The 22,909-nt window shown below is 37.7% G+C and overlaps 1 protein-coding gene and 3 non-coding genes across 4 annotated transcripts in view; 3 read left to right on the top strand and 1 right to left on the bottom strand.

Annotated features, from left to right (window-relative positions):
• The window catches only part of LOC124169336 (probable ATP-dependent RNA helicase DDX31), a 58,777-nt gene extending 36,229 nt beyond the window's left edge, over window positions 1-22,548 (bottom strand). The window contains exons 1-8 of the mRNA XM_046547918.1: window positions 22,388-22,548; window positions 21,660-22,028; window positions 21,419-21,568; window positions 18,854-18,970; window positions 17,768-17,988; window positions 13,259-13,574; window positions 12,933-13,139; window positions 9,260-9,319 (exon numbers count right to left, since the gene is read on the bottom strand). Coding sequence (XP_046403874.1) covers window positions 9,260-9,319; window positions 12,933-13,139; window positions 13,259-13,574; window positions 17,768-17,988; window positions 18,854-18,970; window positions 21,419-21,568; window positions 21,660-22,028; window positions 22,388-22,456 — 1,509 coding nt within the window. The 5' untranslated portion in view covers window positions 22,457-22,548. The remainder of the gene's footprint in view (window positions 1-9,259; window positions 9,320-12,932; window positions 13,140-13,258; window positions 13,575-17,767; window positions 17,989-18,853; window positions 18,971-21,418; window positions 21,569-21,659; window positions 22,029-22,387) is intronic.
• On the top strand, window positions 447-519 carry Trnar-ucu. Its single transcript has one exon. It is a non-coding gene; the product is annotated as a tRNA-Arg (tRNA).
• Trnar-ucu lies at window positions 4,708-4,780 on the top strand. Its single transcript has one exon. It is a non-coding gene; the product is annotated as a tRNA-Arg (tRNA).
• Trnar-ucu lies at window positions 7,124-7,196 on the top strand. Its single transcript has one exon. It is a non-coding gene; the product is annotated as a tRNA-Arg (tRNA).
• Window positions 22,549-22,909: the final 361 nt, after the last annotated feature.

Below are 22,909 nucleotides of genomic sequence, written 5' to 3'. Positions count from 1 at the left end.
GCACACGGCGACGCACTATGAAAACTACGTTCGGAATCGTGGAATCTAAAGACAAAGGTTTCGAATAGAATCGACAATTTCCGATTGAAGGATTCGATAAAAAAAATTATAGCAAATAAACTATTATATCCTAAAAAGAAATTATTCAAATCTCCGAAAAAGTTTTTGTTGCTCTTTTAAAATTTCACATTTTTTGCCCCAACCAGTAATACCAAATAATTGAATAAGATTATCACTGTTATTAGGAATTATAGGCAATACATACCGATGCGTGTTTGCTGAAAAATTATGTCTACCAATATGATTTCCCAAATACCAAAGTATATAAAAGCTATGTTCCAATACCCGACACAACATATATCATCATCAAATAATGAGAGAATTTTCACCAAGACAGAAAAATCGACGACGTGACATACTAATGCATATACCATCTATCATCTTAAGTCCCTGTGGCGCAGTGGATAGCGCGTTGGACTTCTAATCCAAAAGTCGTGGGTTCGAATCCCACCAGGGATGGAATTTTTTCTCAACACATTACAAATTTTAACCTAAATTTAATGGTTGCGTATGAGGAAAGTAGATCTTCCTACTGAACTCGATTTTTGAGCTTTAGCCATCGCAATGAATCTATGATACCCCTAATTACTTGGAGACATTAACGGTAGAAACAATGAGTCCATGGCGATTTTGCGTAATTTCCACATGGATATCGAAAAGATGATGAAGCACCCTGATCGATATGATGGCCCGACCCGTATTATGGTATACCGTATGCATTTCTTCATACAGTTATTGCCACCATTATTTAAAAAAAGAAAAACATACGTAACCAGGCTCACACAATGACGTCACAAAAAAAACAATTCTGTATTGTAAACGTACCTGATGATGACCATAAGCGGTGAAACATGTTGTACAAATATGAAAGTTCAACGGTAGTTATCTCCCAGAAAAATATTTGTATTTTACACTCAAACAAAAAACGTCGTAAATCGAGTCATTTGCACAATTTGTTACTCAAGAATGGCAGCACCGATTCCAATGATATTTTGTTTTTATTGATTCGTCTCAGCCTCGAGTAGCAGAATAACCAATAAGCAAAACTTTTTCATGACTTTAGAGGTATTATTTTTTTAGAATTTGGTAACCTTGCAACAGCTGTCAAGTCGATAAAAATTGCTAAATTGGTGTCTAAATTATTAATAAATTATTTTTATTTTCCATACATAATTTACTAAATTATTACAGCGGTACGAGGCTCACCGGGTCAGCTAGTCCATAAAAAAACCTCCACTAAGTTATTTTATTAATAATTAATGTCGAAAAACATAACTGTGGTGTGTTGTAGAGTAATTAAAAAATTTTAAGCTGAGATTTACCTAGCACGAAAGACATTATCAGTAGAATAGCCCAAGCGAAGAGAGCATTCCACCAAAAGAGAGATCTGCTTACAGCGGGAAACTTAAATATGGAAGTAAAGAAACAATAATTTATAAGAACCTATACTTGGAGTATGCTCCTATACGGTAGTGAGGCATGGACAATGACCGCAGCGGAGAATGCAAGGATAAAGGCCTTCGAAATGTGGAGCTACAGAAGAAAGATGAAGATCAAGTGGATCGACCGAGTTAGTAACGAAGAATTCCTAAGAAGAGTAGGAGAGAAGAGAAGCCTCATGAAAACCTTGATAAGAAGACGGAACAACCTTAAATGTCATATCTTGAGATATGATGGATTGTTGAATACAATCGTCGAGGGACAATTGGAAGGCAAGAACGGAAAAGGAAGACCTCGAACAAAATATAAGGAAAAAGTAAAGAAGGATGTGAAAGAGAAGAAATACGTAGGTGTGAAAAGATTAGCTGATAGGAAAACTTATTGGAGAGCTGCGTCAAACCAATATTAAGCCTTAATCACAAGATCATTTTATCCGTCATTTCCTATTGAAATCACTATCGTGATCACTACAGTGGCCACTTGAAAATGATCGTCGCCGGCAATTGTTTTTCGCGATCGCGATCAGGATTCCCATCGCTATTTTTCATCACTCGTCCGGTCGCTTTTTCCGTCGCTAAAACCGTCCCTAAAACCTCATATCAACCAATCAGAACGCATGACCGTATGGCATGATTGCGGCACAACGTTTGACAATTGTGGGAACGACATTGGTAAACATAAACATGCACGACTGTGAGATGTAAACAATAACAAACCTTGAGCGGAAATTCCAGGACGGAAAGGTTCCACAAATTCACAATCTCTCTCTTTTACACTACTCTCCCGCAATGAATTATTGTGATAATTTGGAGTTTTGTTATTGTGAAAAATCTAGTGCTTGCTAGAGTTTTCAAGAAGATCGGCCGTCGCAGTGGGATGAAATCGAAAAAATCTGGCCAAAAATCGCTGCAGTGTCAAGTATTAGTAAATGTTTTTGCGAATTGCGTATTAAAAGGATACTATGTAACATATTTATAGTGATCTTTTATTACGGCACCACCAAATTTGAATTATTTCCACGTCAGGATTCAGGCTATATTTTTGTTATACGGGCACAATGACAACGACCTGTGGAAATGATGCGACAAGCGACGGCGGGAGTGACCGTGTGATTCAGAAAAATTACCACTAGCTTTTTGCGACGAAAAAAATGATTGTGTGATTCAGGCTTTACGATTGTTGACCAGGGATGACGAGGTTACCATTGTTTAAAACTTCCATACGGATGATATGAACTTCCATAAGAAATAGCTTAACATGCCCACTAGTGAGGGGGAAAAACGATTTACCCCATTAAGGACAAACTCGAAAGTCGATTCTGTAGCAAACGAGCGAAGCTCCAGATTCTTCCGAAAGGTGACTGGACCGTCGCGGAAGGAAATACGAGGCGTAATACCGATCAACTCGTTACTCCTGACGACGATGTTAACCGCGACCACAATATTCCCTCATAAGTGTATTTTTTTGCGAAAGGAACTGCGTTCGAAAAATATCGCGGCTATCCCACCCCCCCCCCCCCCTACCCGGAAATCGAGTGAAGTGAAGAGGAGTTTTGCGTCGCATACGCCAACAACTTGTGGTCGCGAAAATGCGTGCCGGATTCATAATATATGTTTAAGGTGCGGTCGGCAACTAATCTTCGATGATGAGAGCTCACGCACTAACATGAAAGTTTTTTTTCCTACGGAAAAAACTGAAGAACATGCGCAAACATGTTTACTAGTGTTACAAGTATCAGCAGAAGATATTCAGAAAAAACAAGTGGTCTCAAATCAACATGGTATGGGTGATCAACTCAAGGAGTAGTAAACGCGTATTAGGTACGTATTATACCGACAATACTACGACAATGAATATCCTTCCCACTAGCGGAAGTCCTTGTGGCGCATAGGACAGTAGCGGATACAGAAATAAACTCAAGGGGGGTGGCGCAAAAGATACCTTGAGTTACCTTTACTTTTATCGTAATAAAAAGTAATCAAGTCACATGCAAAGTTTAAGAAGGTTTTAATTAAAGTGATTATGTAAAATACAAGACAATGCCATCTTATGATATAAAAAAGTAAAAATTGTGGTTCTGCAATGTTTGGCAATAGTGGCGGCCGCATAAAGGGGGAGGCGCCCCATAGGCCCCCCATCTTTATCCGCCACTAGCATAAGATAGTGCCTTAGGGCCTGGTTACACGGTACATTAACACGTACTAGTTAATGTCTGTTTGCGTGAATGATTTTGGTGGACCGGAACGGAACATGTACGAATGCATGAACCAAATTCTAACAGGTTCTACTTTCTGTACATGCATTCGCACAAGTTGGGTGGCTACACGGTGCATTTTGGCGTTCATTCTCGCGTTCATACATTTAGACATACATTTAACCCGTACGTGTTAATGCATCGTGTAACCAGGCCTTTAGACTTCAAATCTTCGAAGATAAGAGCTCACACATTGGCATGAAAGTTTTTTCCTAAAGACAAAAACTGAAGCACAAGCGCAATCATGTTTACTCGTGTTACAAGTATCAGCGGAAGATATTCAGGAAAAACAAGTGGCCTTCAATCAGTGGCGTAATCAGGAATTTCGTCCGTGGGGGGGGTCAAAATACACCAGGGGTAAAAATTTTTGAAAAACAGGGTACTAAGTAGTGGGTTTTAAACTAATTTGAACACTTTTCATTGTCGAAATAACTTCATCTGTTAAATAAATATATTGTAAATTCATGATTTTTCAATATTTAGTTTTCTTTTACGAAGGAAAATAAATGCATTTTTATATTTAGGAGGGTGTCCGGACCCCCCGCACTCCCACCCCTGCCTACGCCACTGTCTTCAATACACATACCGAAGTATGAGGGTTTCAAGGAGTAACTAAGGAATATGAGGTATTCTACTGACAATACTACACCAAGGAATATCCTTACCACTAACGCCAGCACATGTGGCGCATAGGATAGTGCGTTAGACTTCGAATCGTCGAAGAAAAGAGCTCACACAATAGTATGAAAGTATTTTTTCTATGGCCAAAACCTGAATAACAAGCTCAACCATGTTTACTCGTGTTACAAGTACCAGCGGAAGATCAACAGGAGAAACAAGTGGTCTCAAATAATCACGGCAAGGGCTGAGGGTCACCAACTCAAGGAGTTACCAAGGCATATTAGGCATTCTACTGACAATGCTACATAGTAATATCCATCCCTAACACACAAGTCCCTGTGGCGCAGTGGATAGCGCGTTGGACTTCTAATCCAAAAGTCGTGGGTTCGAATCCCACCAGGGATGGATTTTTTTCTTATCTCATAATTAATTGTAGCCAATATTAATGGCGGTAGATCAGGTAATAGCAAGCAAGCAGGCAATAGATCAGGTAAGAAAAACTTCAAACTGCACCAAACATTTTGGGCCTACTGACAACGGCATTAAACCGTGAATCACTATGGTAAGTTCTAACATGGAGACATTAACGGCCGAAAAAAATCCGTCCATGACGACTTCCAAAAATAAATATTATGAACGACACACATTCATACGAAACACATTGTGGTAACTTGTGAACGGAGTTAAGCTTTCAGTCAAATACAAAATAAAAATTTGCGCCAAATAAATATATAAAAATAAATATGTGGTTACACCAAGTGAAGCCTGAAATTTTAATACAAAATAAAAAGTCAGATTACTTCTTCTCTATCTTTCTTCAAGTCTAATTAAGTAGACTCCATTGGTTATTTAATAATTGGTTTCTTTTTGGTCATCCAATCCGAATAGAGATCAAGCCCACACTTAAAATATTCTCCAATAAATATCCAATGGAACTATGTGTACGAGTAAATTTTCAAAGAACTCCAATGTTGAAGATGCATGTCAATAAATTACAACGAAATAGCACATGTGATGAACTACTCGTTGGGCAGAAGCAGTGAAGCTTTTTCCGCTAAGATGAGTTGCAATATGATGAAGAGGATACTTAGAAGTCTCAGAGGAGTTCACACTTGAAAAGCAAGACCACAACAACGTCCCAGGGGAAACATAAGAAAGTAACCTTACCGTAAGCCATTTTTACATACGGTTGGGACGATTAATGATGCTCTAGTCGGAGAAACAATTACCTCAAGCGGGTCATTAAAACGTAGGTCCCTACTTCCTCATTAGATTAGATTCATCGCAGTACGCAGGGCGTAAATTACAAAGAGGAAAACATCCAAATTGACCTGAAATACGTGAACTATACATTATATCTACTTCCGTTCCTTCAACCAGGTCGTAATAATCGTGTAGTCAGCATATTTAGAGCAAGTGGCCTTCAGATGCGTACAGTCCTTTCTCCATTATTTTTGAGCGAAAAATCGTATTGATACATAAATGAAAACTATTTTTGTGGGTAGTAATAAATACCGATAATAACGGACATGTCGTAACAAAAATATCACTCCATCCATTTAAAACCATAAACACCACTGTAGTACTTGGAGCTGAAGGAAAAAAATTTCCCTAGGTTATGTCTTGAATCTATTACACATTAAGTCGAAATATTATTTTTCATGCAGAATTCTTCAAAAGCACATAACATACGAGTTACTGCATATTATTAAAATAATTCTAAGAATATTACACTTCATTACACCACACCAAGTAACGTTGAGTATTAACTATCTCCATTCCCTGACAACAAGCTGACACAGATTTAAGAATAAAATGATCACAATAGATTTGAAAGTGAGCAGAAATAATTTAAACGTACAAAAATGAGCCGATCATAGAAGTTCCACTGCAAAGCGCGCTAATACGTAGAGAGAAGTAAGAACTACGCCAACCAATAGGGTAGTTTCCCACATCAAAGAAAACTAAATGCAATGACTGCTATTCGTTACCCACCATTAGGGTTTTCATAATATACAAATTATTTGGTTTTAGAAATCCCAGTTTAGACGAATGACAATGGCCAATTTTAACCTCATTTGAAAAAGGCCAGATTGGCGCCCATGCGATCCCACTCCACGTGACGTCACAGGGACATAGTTTCTATACGAGTAGATAGGAGTTTTACATCGTCTGAGATTACCAATGCATGCATGAGGCACAGACTTCAGGGAAACATCTCTTAATAATCACCTATTAAAACTGTCTAACATCGGAAAGTTTCCTTCGTTTGATAGGGTATTAATAATCCTTATTCGAGTCAAGCGCTACCTCCTAGCAGGGTACTCTGCTACCTGCAAGCATCCTGCGTCGTATCAGCCTTCAAGCCTCGCCTCAAGGTCACCTCACAGGGCGGCAGCGGGAACCAGAATGATGTCACACGGGGTTTTCCCAGTATTCATACTTACCCGTCGCGTTTTCGCGCACTTGATAATTTTCACTTTTCGTTTAATCACGAAAAATAGATATCGCCATTCAAAAATCTAAGAGCGTGAAATGCACACTCCAGGAGTAATAATCTTTCGAGTTAGGCAATAAAAAATCACAGGAAACCACCCTATTTGATTTCCGGCCGTCACGCCTACAAATTATATAATACGCTATGCAGTGCATACATGAGGAGAAACTAAAGCATGGTAGGCTGCATGCTTCAGTTTCTTAAGGATTCAAGTAAAGATACACCTTCCGTCAACACCTCCTACACAACATGTCCCTGTGGCGCAGTGGATAGCGCGTTGGACTTCTAATCCAAAAGTCGTGGGTTCGAATCCCACCAGGGATGAAATTTTTTCTCAACACATTACAAATTATAACCTAAATTACAATGGTGACATATGAGGAAAGTTGATCTTCCTACTGAACTCGAGTTTTTGAGCTTTAGCCATCGCCATGAATCTATGACACCACAATTACTTGGAGACATTAACGGTTGAAACAATGAGTCCATGGCGATTTTGCGTAATTTCCACATGGATATCGAAAAGATGATGAAGGACCCTGATCATTATGATGACCCCTTTTATGGTATACCGTATGCATTTCTTCATACAGTTATTGTCACCATTAAAAAAAAAGAAAAGCATACGTAACTAGGTTCACACAATAACGTCACAAAAACAAACAATTCTGTATTATAAACATACCTGATGATGACGCTAAGCGGTGAAATATGTTGTACAAATAGGAACGTTCAACGGCAGTTACCTCCCAGATAAATATTTGTATTTTACACTTACACAAAAAAATCGTAAATCGTGTTAGTCGCATAATTTATTACTCAAGAATGGCTGCACCGATTCTAACGGTTTGAACCCCACCAGGGATGAAAATTTTTATCACACAAATTAGTCCTAACAGTACGTTACTTACCACAAATCAGCAACCGTTAATTAATTCAAGCGTTGACCGTAAAGGACGATGAATATTAAAAAATCGGCCTCTAACGCGTTTTGTATCGTCTGACTCCTCCGAGACTAAACATGGGAATGAAACAGCTGGCAACCAGTTCCCCAATTGGAGATATTAACGCCCGAAATCTAGAACGTCTAATGCAAGAAATATTCCAGAAATTTTTCAAACAAATATGGATATCAAATGATAGTTCAAAGGCACTGCGATCGATATGGTGTCGGTTTACCACTACCCACCAGCGAATTAAAAAGCAACTTTCCACATTAATTACCCTATGGATAGCGGTCTAATTAAACATTTTAAAATAGGTAATGGGCATCAAGGTTTCTAACCACCGACTATTTCGTGTTCATACTAATTCCAATTTAAACACTCGCTATGATAGTGAAGGTTACCGATTAATAATTGGAAGATATTTAACGACAGAAAGTACCACATCAAAATAAAAAGTAATTAATTTTTCCACGGTTATTTAAATGCGCACCACAAGTATCACCTCCCAGAGCCACCATCTGGATCACTAAGGTGGAAGAATACAATTATTTTTTTATTTGTAATAAGTCGAATTTACATTATGTTACGCCTGAACTGGTTGAATTTATATGCCATTATCATTATGAGAAAGATACGAATGAGAATAATGGAATGAATTCTTTATTGCCACTTTTTGGACTAGAAGTCTCGAGTGAATAAGACTGGAAAAGCCAAAACATAAATAATAAATCCCGTATACTTCCTTCAAAAAGGTACATGAATATGGTAGTTTCCTTCATCAAAGAAAACGAAAGGCATTGATTGCGATTAGTTACCCACCATAAGTGTATTCATAATGTACAAATTAATTGGTTTTAGAAATCCCAGTTTAGACGAATGTTAATGGTCAATTTTAACCTCATTTGAAAAAAGGCCAGATTGGCCCCCATGCGATGCCACTCTACGTGACGTCACAGGGACCTAGTTTCTATACGAGTCTTTATAGCCTAAATCGAAATATTATTACTCCTGGAGTACCTATGATAAGGTATTAATAATCCTTATTTAACCAAGCGCTACCTGCTAGCAGAGTACTCTGCTACCTCATAGCATCCTACGTCGTATCACTGCTCAAAGCCTAGCCCCAAGGTCACCTCACTTGCGGCAGCAGGAACCAGAATGATGTCACACGGGGTTTTTCCAGCATTCATCATTAGCCGTCGCGTTTTCGCGCGCTTGAAAAACTTCACTTTTCATTTAATCGCGAAAAATAGTTATCGTCATTAAAAAATCTGAAAGCGTGAAATACGTACCCCAGGAGTAATAATCTTTCGATTTAGGCAATAAAAAATAATAGGAAACCACACTATTGAGCAAAGCGAGGTTTGGTGATAGAATGAGCTTGAAACATAAGTGTCGACAGTTCTACGGGAAGCGAAAGGAAGGAGTATGAAGACTTACCGTGCAGAACAAAACGCCAGCGTCGACCTCACGGAAGGACTTGAAAACCTCTGTCCGGTCCTGAGAAAGAAGAACACATCGTTGCATGAGGCTATGGGGAAATTTTATATTAGCTTTGATTTGAAATCCAGACCAGTATCCATTTCCCCGACAACTTCTACAGCAAAAAACATGGTAACCAAGATTTTACGAAAATTTGGAAAGTTGTTGCACAGAGATACTACTTCAGAGTTTTATTGGCAATAAATAAGACGACAAATGACGATAACTGAGTTTTTTCAATTTATTAATGTATTAGCATCAATAAGCGTACAACTTCCATTGAGTAGGACGTAAACTGACGATATTTTACCGCACCACGATATACTACACGGCTTACGCGAGGCAACCCTCTTTATCGAGACAAATTTAAAAAAAAAAGTGGCCAAAAAGTGTCAGAAACGCTGGTTATAGTGAACGCGATCGCTTTTGCGATCACATCGCAAAGGAAGCGCAGCAGGGTCAACCTGACTGTGGAACAAGTAGGTTGGCACTGCTGGTCTGAAACCGTAAGTTTACAACAAAGAGGTTCTACTGTGAGGCTGTGCGAGACTCTCGACCATCCGAGAAGTCTCGACGGTCGAGTCGAGAATTTCATTTCTCGGCATTGTCGGGACGAAACTCTCGGCGCGGCGAGTCTCGCCTGGGTCGAGAGTCTTGACGAGAGTCGAGAAGTCTCGCCCATTCGAGATTTCTCGACACCCGTCGAGACTCTCGGTTCTTCGAAAAAAAAACTATTTCTATTTTAGACATTGATAATTATTTAACAAAAATATTATTTTAAGACATGTTATATATTTCCAAAACCAAAAATAGTTGTTATATAAAATCGAAATTGACAAATTAAACATATTTTATTATTTAATTAACCAAAATTGACAGGTTACTATATGAATCTTAATTACCATAAATAAACCTAGCAAAAAGAATTATATAAAATTCTATAGAATTAGACTATGATCTCTTCTTTTTTGTTAATTTACAGGTGAACGTTTCTTTTTTATTATATTACTATAATAAGAAACATTGATGTAACCCTTTAACATGCCTGTGCATAAAAATTATCCCCCAAAAACCCCCCTCGCTGCACCACTGTACCTCACCTCTATGATTTACACTGCATTTGTCTGTATCTAGCTTCGCATGGACTGGTGGCGCCGCATCGCGGCCGGCTGCAACAAAGCTATCACGGTGAAGTCGGCCATCTTTAAATTTTTGATACATAAGCGGAATGGTTGTCTGGATACGAGTTGACATTCGACCAGGTGACAATCGGGAGGCCATTAACCCCTCGCCCTACATACCCCTCCCTTCCCCCTCTTTCACCTACCGCCTGACTATCCCTTTGACATCCTTCCCTTTCATCCATTCAAAGTGTGACTCACTCATGGGAGGAACAAACGCATTTCACGCACCGTGACCCGTACGCCACCGTTGGGGTCGCTTAATACGCGAGCGCGCACACGCCCGCTTCGTGTTCGCAGGACAAATCCCCGGAAGCTGCAAAAGGACGGACGGATTCAATGCGACCACCAACCTCTCCCGGAGGGCAACTCTTTGGACAAAGAGTTGGACAATTATGTCACACACGGTTGGAAACATTTAACGAAGTCAAGCCGAAAATCAAGCACCCCCTCAACAGAATTCGGGCTACCATTTGGCGCTCTCCGAATCACTTTAAGTGGTTTTCCGATCCAGACTCGAATGTGCACATATCTGGAATAAAAGTGACAGGCGTCGGCAATAGTCCATCGAAGTGTTACAACCTCGGTATTCTTATACGAAACAAAGTTTTTATTTCAGTACTGACGATAATGACTACATAAAAGCGATAGATTAAGAAGTATTTATAACTCAAAATGAGATTCTTCAACGATTTTTTAATCGATTAATGTAAAAACCGATCATATAATGCGAGTTGAAAACACGGGATTCTACGCGAAATATAACAGCTTCGGCCTTAACATCGATAAATTTTAGAGGAATAGGTACGGCGAAAAACTGATAAGATGTTGCATCGTAAAAATTATTGAATAGGAGAGACGACTCTTTTAAGAGACTCGCCTTCAATTCGGAAAATAGCTATGAATAGAACGCGATCGTCGACTTTTTTCAATTAATGATTCTCCCTCGATTCAAAAAATAAACAGCATAGGGACACAAGTAGTAATTATCAACAACAAAGGGCCTTAGATTAACAAATCTTTTACCAGCAACTAAACAGACCATCGTAACCGATAATAATTGGTGTGAATATTTACACAGAATTTGACCACAAAAACTAGCTACATTCAACGTCAAATTAACTGCCAATGAAACAACATGAGATATTATATAACAATTAGACCTCATGAAAAATCACTCTCTCTTCTGAGTGAAAGAAATCCATTCACCAGTTATTCTGTTGGCCTAAATATCACAATCACGTATCACAATCTGGGATGACAATAGAAACTAAACGTAAGTCAAAACCAGTAAAATTTCAAAAGTTTCGCTCCCGGAAGCAAAATGTGGAAACGAAACGCAATGGATTTAACCTGGGGTTCTAAACCCACGATTGAAACTAAACTAAAAATCTGGGATGAAACGAATTTAGATAATGTTTTGCACCTGAGGGACAATGTGCTTCACCGTTGAACAGTTTAGTTTTGACCCACACACCGAGTAAGAAGTATGGTTGAATGAAGTACAGGAGGAAGTACATCCTACCGCCATAAGATTCATGCCCAGTCAACACCACAATTGTGCCCACAATGTGGCCGTACTGTGGCCATAGTGGGTTGCCATTATGGCCCCATAATGGTTTTGAGCCCCGGCCAAATTGTGGCCATAGTGTGGCCCACCATAATGTGGCTTAACCCTTTTCCTGCCACCGGGCCGATATATCGGCCCTCGCTGGTTGAGCGAAAAATGCCAGGGGCCGATCTATCGGTCTGAATTATTTCACTTTTTTTCTTGATTGTGGCCTTTTCAACAGCTGTAATTTATGAAAACCCTCATAATCTATCTATGGTTATTAGATGTAAATATATCTTAAGAAATGGGAAAAAAATCTAGACATATTAATTAACATTAAGTAGCTGAAAAATTTTTAAATCTGAAATGTTGCTAATTCTTGAAAATAGCCTTGGCAGTCTTCGTACATACCACCTGAAATGGGCTGGCAGTAAAAGGTTTTAAGTATGTATGGTACACTTTCTTTATATCTATAGAATCAACCAACTTCCATTTTAATAACTCACCAACAAAACTGTATCAATAGCAACCGTAATATATGTGCTTATGTTTATAAATGTTTGGTTTGCCAATCAGTGGCCTTCCTGAGATGATCCAAAGTGTTGCATGTGACTTACAATTCTTGACAAAACCATGTGAGATAATTACCGCCAGAAATGTTAAATAATTAGACTGTGATCAGTGCAGCATTTTACAACCAGCATAAAGCATATCATGCATCACTTAAATACCCCCATATCTCGCCTCCTTCAACAGTCATGCTACATTTTCCATAGATTTAATTATGCAATTACAAATATTAAAACATAAAAAGACCCTTACATTTTGAGTACACAATAGGCCTAGCAAAAGTAAATAAATATGCCTTATACAGATATTACATGAGAGTAATACTCACAGTTTGCGTCATGTTCCCATGAAGTTTAAAAAACTCAACATCCGTAAGGCGCTCCCCTTCAAACTCTTCGTCGTCATCGTCATCATTAACTGCATGTTCATTTTTGGATGACGCTGGAATTCCAAGTACGTAAGCCAGTAGATCAGTGAGATAATCAACCATATCCTGAGTGCCACAAAACACCAGTAATTTCTTCTCTTCAGTCATCTAACCAAGCATGTAAGAAATAATTTTATAAAAACATATAAAAAAAACATCATGATATTCTTAAATAACACATTATTATGCATAATAAGAGCAATAAAAATGTTATTAAATGTACCAACCTTGCATTTCCAAACAATGAAAGCAGCCAATACAACCAGGCGAAGCTTTGGAGGCACAATAATGTACCACTGCCTAATATTTTTGGGAATCACGAATGAATCTTCTTCAGGGTTGCCCTCTGAGGCCTCGACCTTTGCTGGGTCCTTGAGAGCCAACCCCGCTAACCTATTCACAGCGGCAGTCAATGTAGCAGAGAGGAGAACTGTTTGCCGCCTCGGAAGTTGATTAGAGTTCCAGATCTCTTCATCATCTTTTTCATCAACATTTGCACTGGCTCTATTCCAAGGCTGGTACTTATTTAATGCAGACACTATGCTGAATAAATAAAGAAAAATTCATAGAAAAAACCAAACAATTAATAAACATTTTTAAATCTTTAAAGCAGTGGCATCGCCAGGAATTTCGTTCTGGGTGGTCCAAAACCTGGGTGGAATTTTTTTTTAAACAGGGTACTAAGTGGAGGGTTTAAAACTAATTGCAACACTTTATATAATCGAAAAAAAACTTCATTTGTCGAAGAAATCATTTTCAAATTTGTAATTTTTCAATATTTTGTTTTCTTTTATTGAGGAAAGAAATTGCGTTTTTATATTTAGTGGGGAGTCCAGACCCCCCAGATCACCCCCCTCACTACACCACTGCTCTAGAGATGGGTCAAGGATGACATAATACAAACGTATAAATTTTGTCACTTTCGTAGATTTGGGATAGCATGGAATGCATAGTACCTGCATTTTATGGAATGTACAGGTATAGCATATGTAGTTCCATTCATTTTCAGCGAAAACTAGCAATTTTACGAAAAAAAAGTCAACATAACTTGATTTGAAAAACAGAATTCAAATGGAAGGCAGCATTATTTTTCAAGATTTATAACTATAGCACCTGGAGGATAAGTACTGGACCCACAGATTGTACTCTGTTCATTTTATCTCTGCGGGTGAGCTGGTGTGGCCAAAGCAAGTGGAGATGAGGGGAGGGAAAGTTTCTCGACATGTGACTTTGCCTTTGCCAATCAGCAAACAGTACAATCCAGCTGCCGAGCGTCATCGGATGGCATTTAGAAGGGTCTAAATCGGGGTAGGGGGCAAGGTAGCCAGGTAAGAAAGGAAAACGCCCACCTCACTGGTAAACAGAAAGTTTCCGTGAAGAAAGCAGCCGGAAGGGATGACGAGCGTGAAGGATACAAAGGAAGAATCCTTTGTTTTGGCGATTCGCAGAAAGGGCTTGTTTTGGTGGTTCAGGCTTGTTTCATTGCTTCATATGCACGTGACAACATTGTATGACTAGGCAAGGGAGTTAGGTGCATTTGGGGAACAGCGATTGGCTGGAAACCATGCTGGTGCAGGGTTCTCCACCCCTCCTATTGTGCTATCATTGGACAACTCTCGCTGGCGGGACTGTAGGCATGGCCTCAGTCAATCGCTCTCAGACCTCCGCAGAGTGAACATCGTGAATCTGCTCATGGAGCAGTGTTGCCAAACCCCGAAGTTCTCATTGCATGTATTTAAGTATGCCTTGCACCAACGGGGCCTCATTCAGCGTAGCAGCTGAAAATGTCATGGGCTTCTGTGAAATGATTGGCCCCAATGCCTTCCAAATGAGGAGGTATATTGTCTTGGCGCCGGGGCCAAAATACCTGTGGCCACCCATGACTCACACGTTTTAAATGAGAAAGTAGAGTGGCTATGTACATTTGGCAACGTTATGTTCACTCCTCCTCTCTCTCAGTACTACCCCTCCCCTTTCACCGAAGCCATCCAAGAGTGTCGGAGCTCTCACGAAAGCTCACCCACAGACATAAAGTGAATAGATTATAATGATTCCCACTGGTCCCACTACTTTCAACCATTAATTCAGCAATTGGTACACAAAAAGAATTTTAGGTGGGTTCACTAGGGAAAAAGGTAAGTGTAGCAGCTGAACCATCAAAATATCTCATTTCTTAGCTTAACTTTGGCCCTCAGACACTTGTAGCATCATGGAATAATAAACCTATGTTTCAAAAGAGAAATTGAAAAAAATGTCTTTTTTTCAATATAACTCCCTTTTTGACCTCAAAAAGTACGATACCAAACAAGGGTCATAAAATTTTATCTTTTATCTCTGAATGAAAACTGTGTACACATGTAGTTATGAATTTCGGAATACAAAATTACAGCATATAATAAACGAGTGCATGTTTTTACTTTGTTCATGATACTGTCCAAGGCAGTGGCAAACTGGCTAGAAGTATTCATCCACCAACTTACACCTTCATCATACAAAACCACAGTACTACACATTGAAAACTCGACATCCTTAAGCTTAATTAACATCCCTCTCCCTTCCTAATATTTTGACATAAAACTCAAATTTAACAACTGATGTCTCATAACATCATATTCGATGAAGTCATTGTAAATACCATCATGGCCAGAAACCGAATGCAAAGGAGCATCCAGTAATGTGTACTCTGTCAAACAAATACACTCTACCAAATATTAAAAACTCTCAATCACAAGATATGTGCCCGAAGCTATATTGCATGTGGCTCAAAAAGACTTTTTTGAATCTCAAATTTACGACAGAAATTCAAATACCCCAATGCCAACTGTCTTCAAATCTTATCAGGAAATAGGATTATATAAAATCAACTGCAATGACTACCCCACGAAATTAACAGACAAAAAAGAAGAAGCACTTCCCACGACAATAACAGAATGATATTCTGTTTCCAAAACAATGAAAATTAAAACCACGGACAGAGAAAATGAAACTGAAAAGGGTTTTCACAGTTCCTACAAATCCCTAATCTAGTATTTGGTCGCAAAGATCATAATTTGGATGATTGGGGACAGCAAGAGAACGGTCATCATACCAAAGGCCCAGAACTACTGAGTGTCATCATCTTTTTAAACCTAACTCTATTTATTTCAGTTATAAAAGAAAAGCCAAAAACTAATCACAATTCCAAATCCTTTTCCCTCTGGTGAACTTCACAATTCTTTTCTTATTTCTCTCCACAGCCTGTTCCTAGACTATTAAATGCACTAAAAAAATTTCATATTAAGCAATTATTCCGGTGAAATGGCTATAACCCATTACAAATGCATTCAACAAAGGAAATTCACCGATCAAATCCAATTTAACCATAGAAAATTCCAAAAAAATTAGCATGATATCATCAGTTTCATCGTCCATGTTTGGTACAAGGATTCTTGGTCTGGGATTGATAAAAAAGTATTCTGAATCAATAAAATTTTGGATTTCGCCAACCACTGGTAACACTCTAACATTACTTTCATAAGAACATGTACGAATAATGATTTCAAACAAACTGAATTAAATACCAATGAGGTATATCGACTTAAAGGTACTCAACTAAAGAAGAAAAAAAATATGTAGTGTCAAACAGGCCTAAATGAATAATTGCTGAGAATTTTTGGCCACTGAAATAAATGGTACAAACATTTTCATTTTTTATTAGTAAACCAGGCCATCAAACGTATTCGAGACATGATGATCTGATGAAAGCATTCGTCGAGGGACAAGTAGATGGCAAGAACAGAAAAGGAATACCTCGAATGAAATATATGGAACAGGTAAAGAAGGATGTGAAAGATAAGAAATGCGTCGGTGAGAAAATATTAGGAGAACTGAGTGGTGAGCTGCGTCAAACCAATCTTACGATTGTTGACCAGTGATGATGAGGCCATTTGAGAATTCTACAAAGGTATTTTCAGATTTATGTACACTTAGATTGATCTAAATTTGACAATTAATACAGTGTAAAATAACTCCTTCGCAATGGTGAAGGGGGAGTGAAATCAAGTAATAGAACCATGAGAGAAACCAAAACCAGTCATACCACTGCTACTAATAAAATAAAATCAACACCGACATTTCTCATGCGAAGATATACATAACTAAATTTTCTAAAAAGCTAGATTACTATACAGCTTAATCAGTACCAGTTAATGTATGATTGCTTGAACATAAGAATGGACGCAAAAACGTACCATAACACTACCAAACTTGAGTAAATTCATGTGAAGAAAGTTACACTGGTTCTTATTAGGTTTGTACATTCTTATGTGCACCATACTGATCCAACAAAATTGTTGATGTATTCATATTAACACATACGCGTGAATCAGGCCTCACCTCTTTAGGAACTTAATGTATCTTCAATTGTATATAGCATTGATTCAATTTTGAAATACCGTCAATGTTGTGCAGCAAAACTTTTACAAAACCTAAGAATAACCTCAAAATATTTGCTTCTCACAGCACAATATCCAAACAGTGAAAACTGTTATGGGACAAAGTTGACAAATAAGAATGCTAGAACAATGGGTAAAACATGAAATCAAATTTGAATTGTAGATTTAGCATCAAATTTTAAAGACTTTTTTATCAGCATTAGCCCAGACAGGGAAAATATAATTGGCAAGTTATTTAGATAAATTTCAAAATAAAAAAGAAATGGGAAATACTCCTAACATGACACCTTATGAATAATTTACCTTGATATATCTTTCTCGTAGCCCAAATCCAGCATCCGATCAGCCTCATCCAAAACTAGGTATTTCACATCAGCGAGTTGGAGGTTTCTTGTGTGATCAATGTGATCTACCAATCGCCCCGGAGTTGAAACAAGGATGTTCACACCGCGACGAAGGCGAGCTTTCTCGGATTTCCGCTTCTCTCCACCGGCAAGGTAACCTGGGACCACCCACGTGTATGGCTGGTCGATAAAACCATTTACAAAACAAGAAAAAAAAATCATTAATATGTCTCTCCATCATAAAAACCAAGTACAAATGAAAACACAATAACAATACAGTAGAACCTCGGATAATGACCACAATCGGTTCCAGAGAGCTGGTTGTTATCCGAAATGTTCGCTATCCGAAACAATTTTCCCCATAAGAAATAAAGGAAATAGGAATAATTGGTTCCTAGCTCCTATTGACTCGCTATTATATGACAGTTACAGGGTATATAGGTATTGTATCACATTGTATTACTTGTAGACATACTATTTTATTACTCTGTATCCATTTGAGATCGCACAGCACCGAACACAAATATGGCCGCTACACATCTGTTCGCTAACCGAAATTTTCTTCGCTATTCGAGGCAAATGTTTAGCAAAATTTTTGGTCGTTATCTGAATTGTTCGCTATCAGAGGCGTACGCTAACCGAGGCTTCACTGTATTTACTTACAGATACGCCCTATAAAAGTAAGTCAACATATCTACGACAATTTCAAGCTGAGGTTCAGAGATTACCAACATTTAGACACCTTATGGTTAAGTACTAATTTAGTAGCAATAGTGGTAAACACTCAAAGTAAAAAAATATTTCTTGATGATAGGCCAGTTAGGTCTTGTCTATTTTTCTATCTTGGGGCCATAAGATAGTTCTATATTTCCATCAAATGCAGCTTTGAATCTTTAAAGATATGAACTCTGATAAACAATTAAAACTCCCTAATCTAATTTTCTAGACTTTTAATCAGAGTAGCAGTTTATACTACACCACTTATTGTAAGTACTGGCTTTAAAAGCAAAATACTACAATCATGCACAAAATGATTACAACTTACCTTCACCAACTTCAGAAACCATTCATAAGTTTGTAAAGCCAATTCCCGCGTAGGAACAACAATGATGGCCATAACACCATCAGAGCGCAATATTTTTGGCCTCTTGGAATGAAGAGCCTGCATAGAGAAGAAAATATTACAGAAATGATATCAACTAAACTAATTTTATTTCATAAAAATAAATTTACAAAATCACTTGCTCATTATAGCAGTAAATAAGAAGAAAAAATTTCTTATTTCTGGGCAAAAAAATATTAGTAAGACAGAAAGAAATTGAAAAATTGGTAGGTTAATATGAACTTACATATTTCCTTCCATAGCAAAGCAGCCTTAATTTTATGAGTTGAAGTGACAATTTTTTTCAATACTTAAAGAGAATGATAAAATGACTTCATTTATAACAACTCAATACATTAATTATAAAAAACAAAATATGCATGTGTGAGGATTTGCATTGAAACGCATGTTTCAGAGATTCCTTAAACGTTTCATAATTGAGGAATTTATTCATAAGCAGCAAAACAGAAATCCTGACCAACAAGTACTTCATAGATAAAACTATACATCACCCAAGAGGTAGAAAGCATCATTTCATCCTAATCAATTCCATGAGAGCTAAAGCAATACATATATTTCGCAGGCATGGATATACCCCCCAAATTGAGTCTGATCTTAACACTAGGTGAAATGGCTTCCAGATGTTATGTATTTTTGACAGTTGAACAATTTCCACAGTCTAGTTAATGTAAATAATATTTATAATACTTTGAATCAGAAGAAAAAGGAGTATGACAATAACAATATCATTGCTGTAACTGGGTACTTATTGCTAACAATTTTATGATGCGTCTAGCAAACTAGCAAACCAACTAATAATAGAAACATAATGTTACCTACTCATTGCATAATTCTCCAAAATGTTTTGAGTGTCTTTATTTATTATTTTAAAACCTATATAATTTACCGTTGATTTTGTTTTAAAGAAGTTATTTATTTATTTATTTCTGCATGTTTATACCTATTCCATTTTTTGTTATTTTTTATGCACTTTTTTCTGATTCCTGGGATATTTATTGTTACTGAAGTTTCAGGAAATGTTTTACTATATACATGTTATCCAGGGGCGCCGACTTATAAAAAATATTGGGGGGGGCCATATCGGAGGTCTTGCCCCGGGAAGAGGTTCAATTCAAAGTGTGTCGCAGCACCGAAACTATCATGATTCACAACACTTGATTCAGTTAAACTGCTTAACCTTATAATTATTTGTTTTAACACATTGTTGAATTTATTTTAAAAAGTAACTATCGTCAAACATGGGAAGTGAAAATTAACAATATATTTTTGTGATTTCACAAAGCATAATATAACTTAATTATTTCTTGAATTATTGAGGTGGCTCCGCCCCCCCAAACAAATCTTTGAGGGGGCTCGGGCCCCCTCAGGCCCCATGGAGTCGGCGCCACTGATGTTATCATAATATTGACTAGAGCTGATAATGAATTAATAGAACTACGGCTATCTTCACTGCATGTATGCTCCAAAATGTTTGAGCATCTCATTTATTATTTTTGAATCTATAAAACTAATAATCGCTTTTAGTCTAATTATTTATTTATATTGCATACCTATTTTATTTTTTATTGTTTTGTTTGACCGCCCCAGGCCCCGCTGTGTCGTGTGATGGTTTTTTAAGAGAAGGGCCCCGCACTGAAGGTTCGCCCCTAGCCCCGCACCTACTAGGGCCGACCCTGGAACCTCTATTATAGCTACTTCCAAGATATTTATTGTTACCAAGTTTGAAGAAATTATTTTAGTATAATGAATGTTATATCTTTTTTGAAACTTTTCTGTATTGTTGAGGGAATTATGTGTTGTTACATCGTTACTGTGTTAAACATTTTCTCATAATATACCTGTATTTATTGTGTTATTATGTATTCTATTGTAAATGTAGAAATTTGTCGGGTGAACATTTCTGCCATGTATTATCTGTTTGTCAAATTTGTAAATTGGTGTAAGTGGTCATTGGGGCAGGGTAAACCACAAGGCAGCCCCCCATCTTGACAAGTTCCCAAAACCACCAGTGTTTCTTATTGATTGAGTAGTTGAGGGCTAGATTCTTCTTTAAGAGGAATAGCAATGTGCAGACAAAAAGATCTTCATAAATACAAGCACGTTTTCTCCATAAAAATGATGTTCACAACATTACCGATCCCTACAATATAGCTTGCATTACACTATTTACAAACCCAGTGCCTCGATTGCATTCCTCGATGTTAATTCTCCTTCATATTACTACACTAACCTTTTTTCTAAATTGACGGGACCTCAGGAAGTATTTTCTGGGTGACAAGTTTACAGACAATTTTAAGAAATCTAAACCTTAAGAACTTTTCTAGGCAATAAAATATCATCTACAACAACATGAGCATGAAAGATGTTTAAGGCTAAAAAGAAGGAGGCCCATATCACTAAACACCTAAAATCATGAACATAGCACATTTAAGCAATACCAGAGAATAGTATAACTACACATTGCTTTTGAGAAAAAAATTTACTTACTTCAACTAAAGGAACAGCATAGGCAAGAGTTTTTCCACTACCAGTTGGGGACCTGATCAGAGCATCACGACCTGTTGAAATGACTGGAATCGCTAGTTTTTGCACCAGGGTCAACTTTTCAATTCCCAGAGTTTGCTGGAGGTTTGCGGCCTAGAAAAAATCATCACATAAATATCTATTGTTTTCTTACTATACTACTTATAGATATGAAATATAAAGATACAAAGTAAATATTGGTTACCATGTGCGGATGCAATTCGAGGTCCGAAAATTTGGACGAGGAAAACAATGAATCACTGTCCGGCTGTTCATCACTTTTCTGTTCCTCTTCAGATCCACTATCCAGATCAATTTTGTTCGCAGCATTCACTTGAGGTTTCCTTGGATGTGAGCCCTTTTCTTTATTTCTAAAAGGTTTGTTGATGCGAATCTTTTCGTCGGATTTGAATCGCTTCGCATTATGATGGGAAGCAGGAGTTCCCGCTGCTTTTCTTTTGATTGGCTTCTCGGCCAAGATTGACTTCTTTGACGGCAACAGATGTGAAACACCGCCAGTAGCTTTACTCTTCTTCTCAAGCTTTTTAGGAACCTTGTCGACGGATGTGGCTTTCTGTAAAGAATTTCACAATTTTATAGCAATAACGTTGGAGTACGTAGTAGACATAACCACAAACTTACATAATAATCACACAACTCAAACTCCTTAAGGCATTTTCATTCATTACAATGTCCAAGTCATCAAAAGGATTAAATCAATACATCCATCAAAATTTTGTACGTGATCAATTGTTTGTATCTCAGCATTTTACCATTATTCTGAATTGAATGTCGAAAAAACTTAACTTAATGTTAACAATAACTCTACATTCGAGAAGGGGCAACTCAAAAATAATCACTAGCACAAAAATGAAGATAAAATTAAAAATTATATTAGAACAAAGCATTAAAACAACAAATATTTTTGCGTACCATTGAATCACTTTTACTTCGGTCATCGTCAAATACATTCAGGCAAATATCAGTCCCACCGTCATCCATCTTCTTCGCTATTGTTTAAAACAAATAACAAGAATAGTTTGTTTGCACGATAATAAACAAACCCATGCGGCTTTGTTCGCTGCGGATGCGCTGCTCACTTATCGACCGCAGACAGTTGAATAACGAAAATGGATGAATCCAAAACTTGGCGGCAGACAAATACCCTATGCAGGAGGATTTCCGCAATTAGTTGCGATATTTTACTGCTCCACTCCCTAACCTTGTAAGAAACAAGCTACATTCTCTTAATGGATATGCCAAAGAACAAGAAAACTGAATTAGTTTCATGCGAAGACGTAAATGGAAATGAAGAGGAAAAGGGGGAAGCTGTGAAGTGCCTTTTGTAATGCAACGGAAGTGGAAAATCTTGAGAGAAGTTCGTGGCCGAGTTGGGGGAGGGTAGATTAAACGTACTTCCTTGAAGAAGAATGGTAAGAGGAGGTTTGAAATAAA

Source organism: Ischnura elegans, chromosome 12, assembly GCF_921293095.1.
Source record: "Ischnura elegans chromosome 12, ioIscEleg1.1, whole genome shotgun sequence".
NCBI lineage: Eukaryota > Metazoa > Arthropoda > Insecta > Odonata > Coenagrionidae > Ischnura > Ischnura elegans.
The sequence above is the reverse complement of the archived record's forward strand: the minus strand, read 5'-3'. Positions and strand labels throughout refer to the sequence as shown.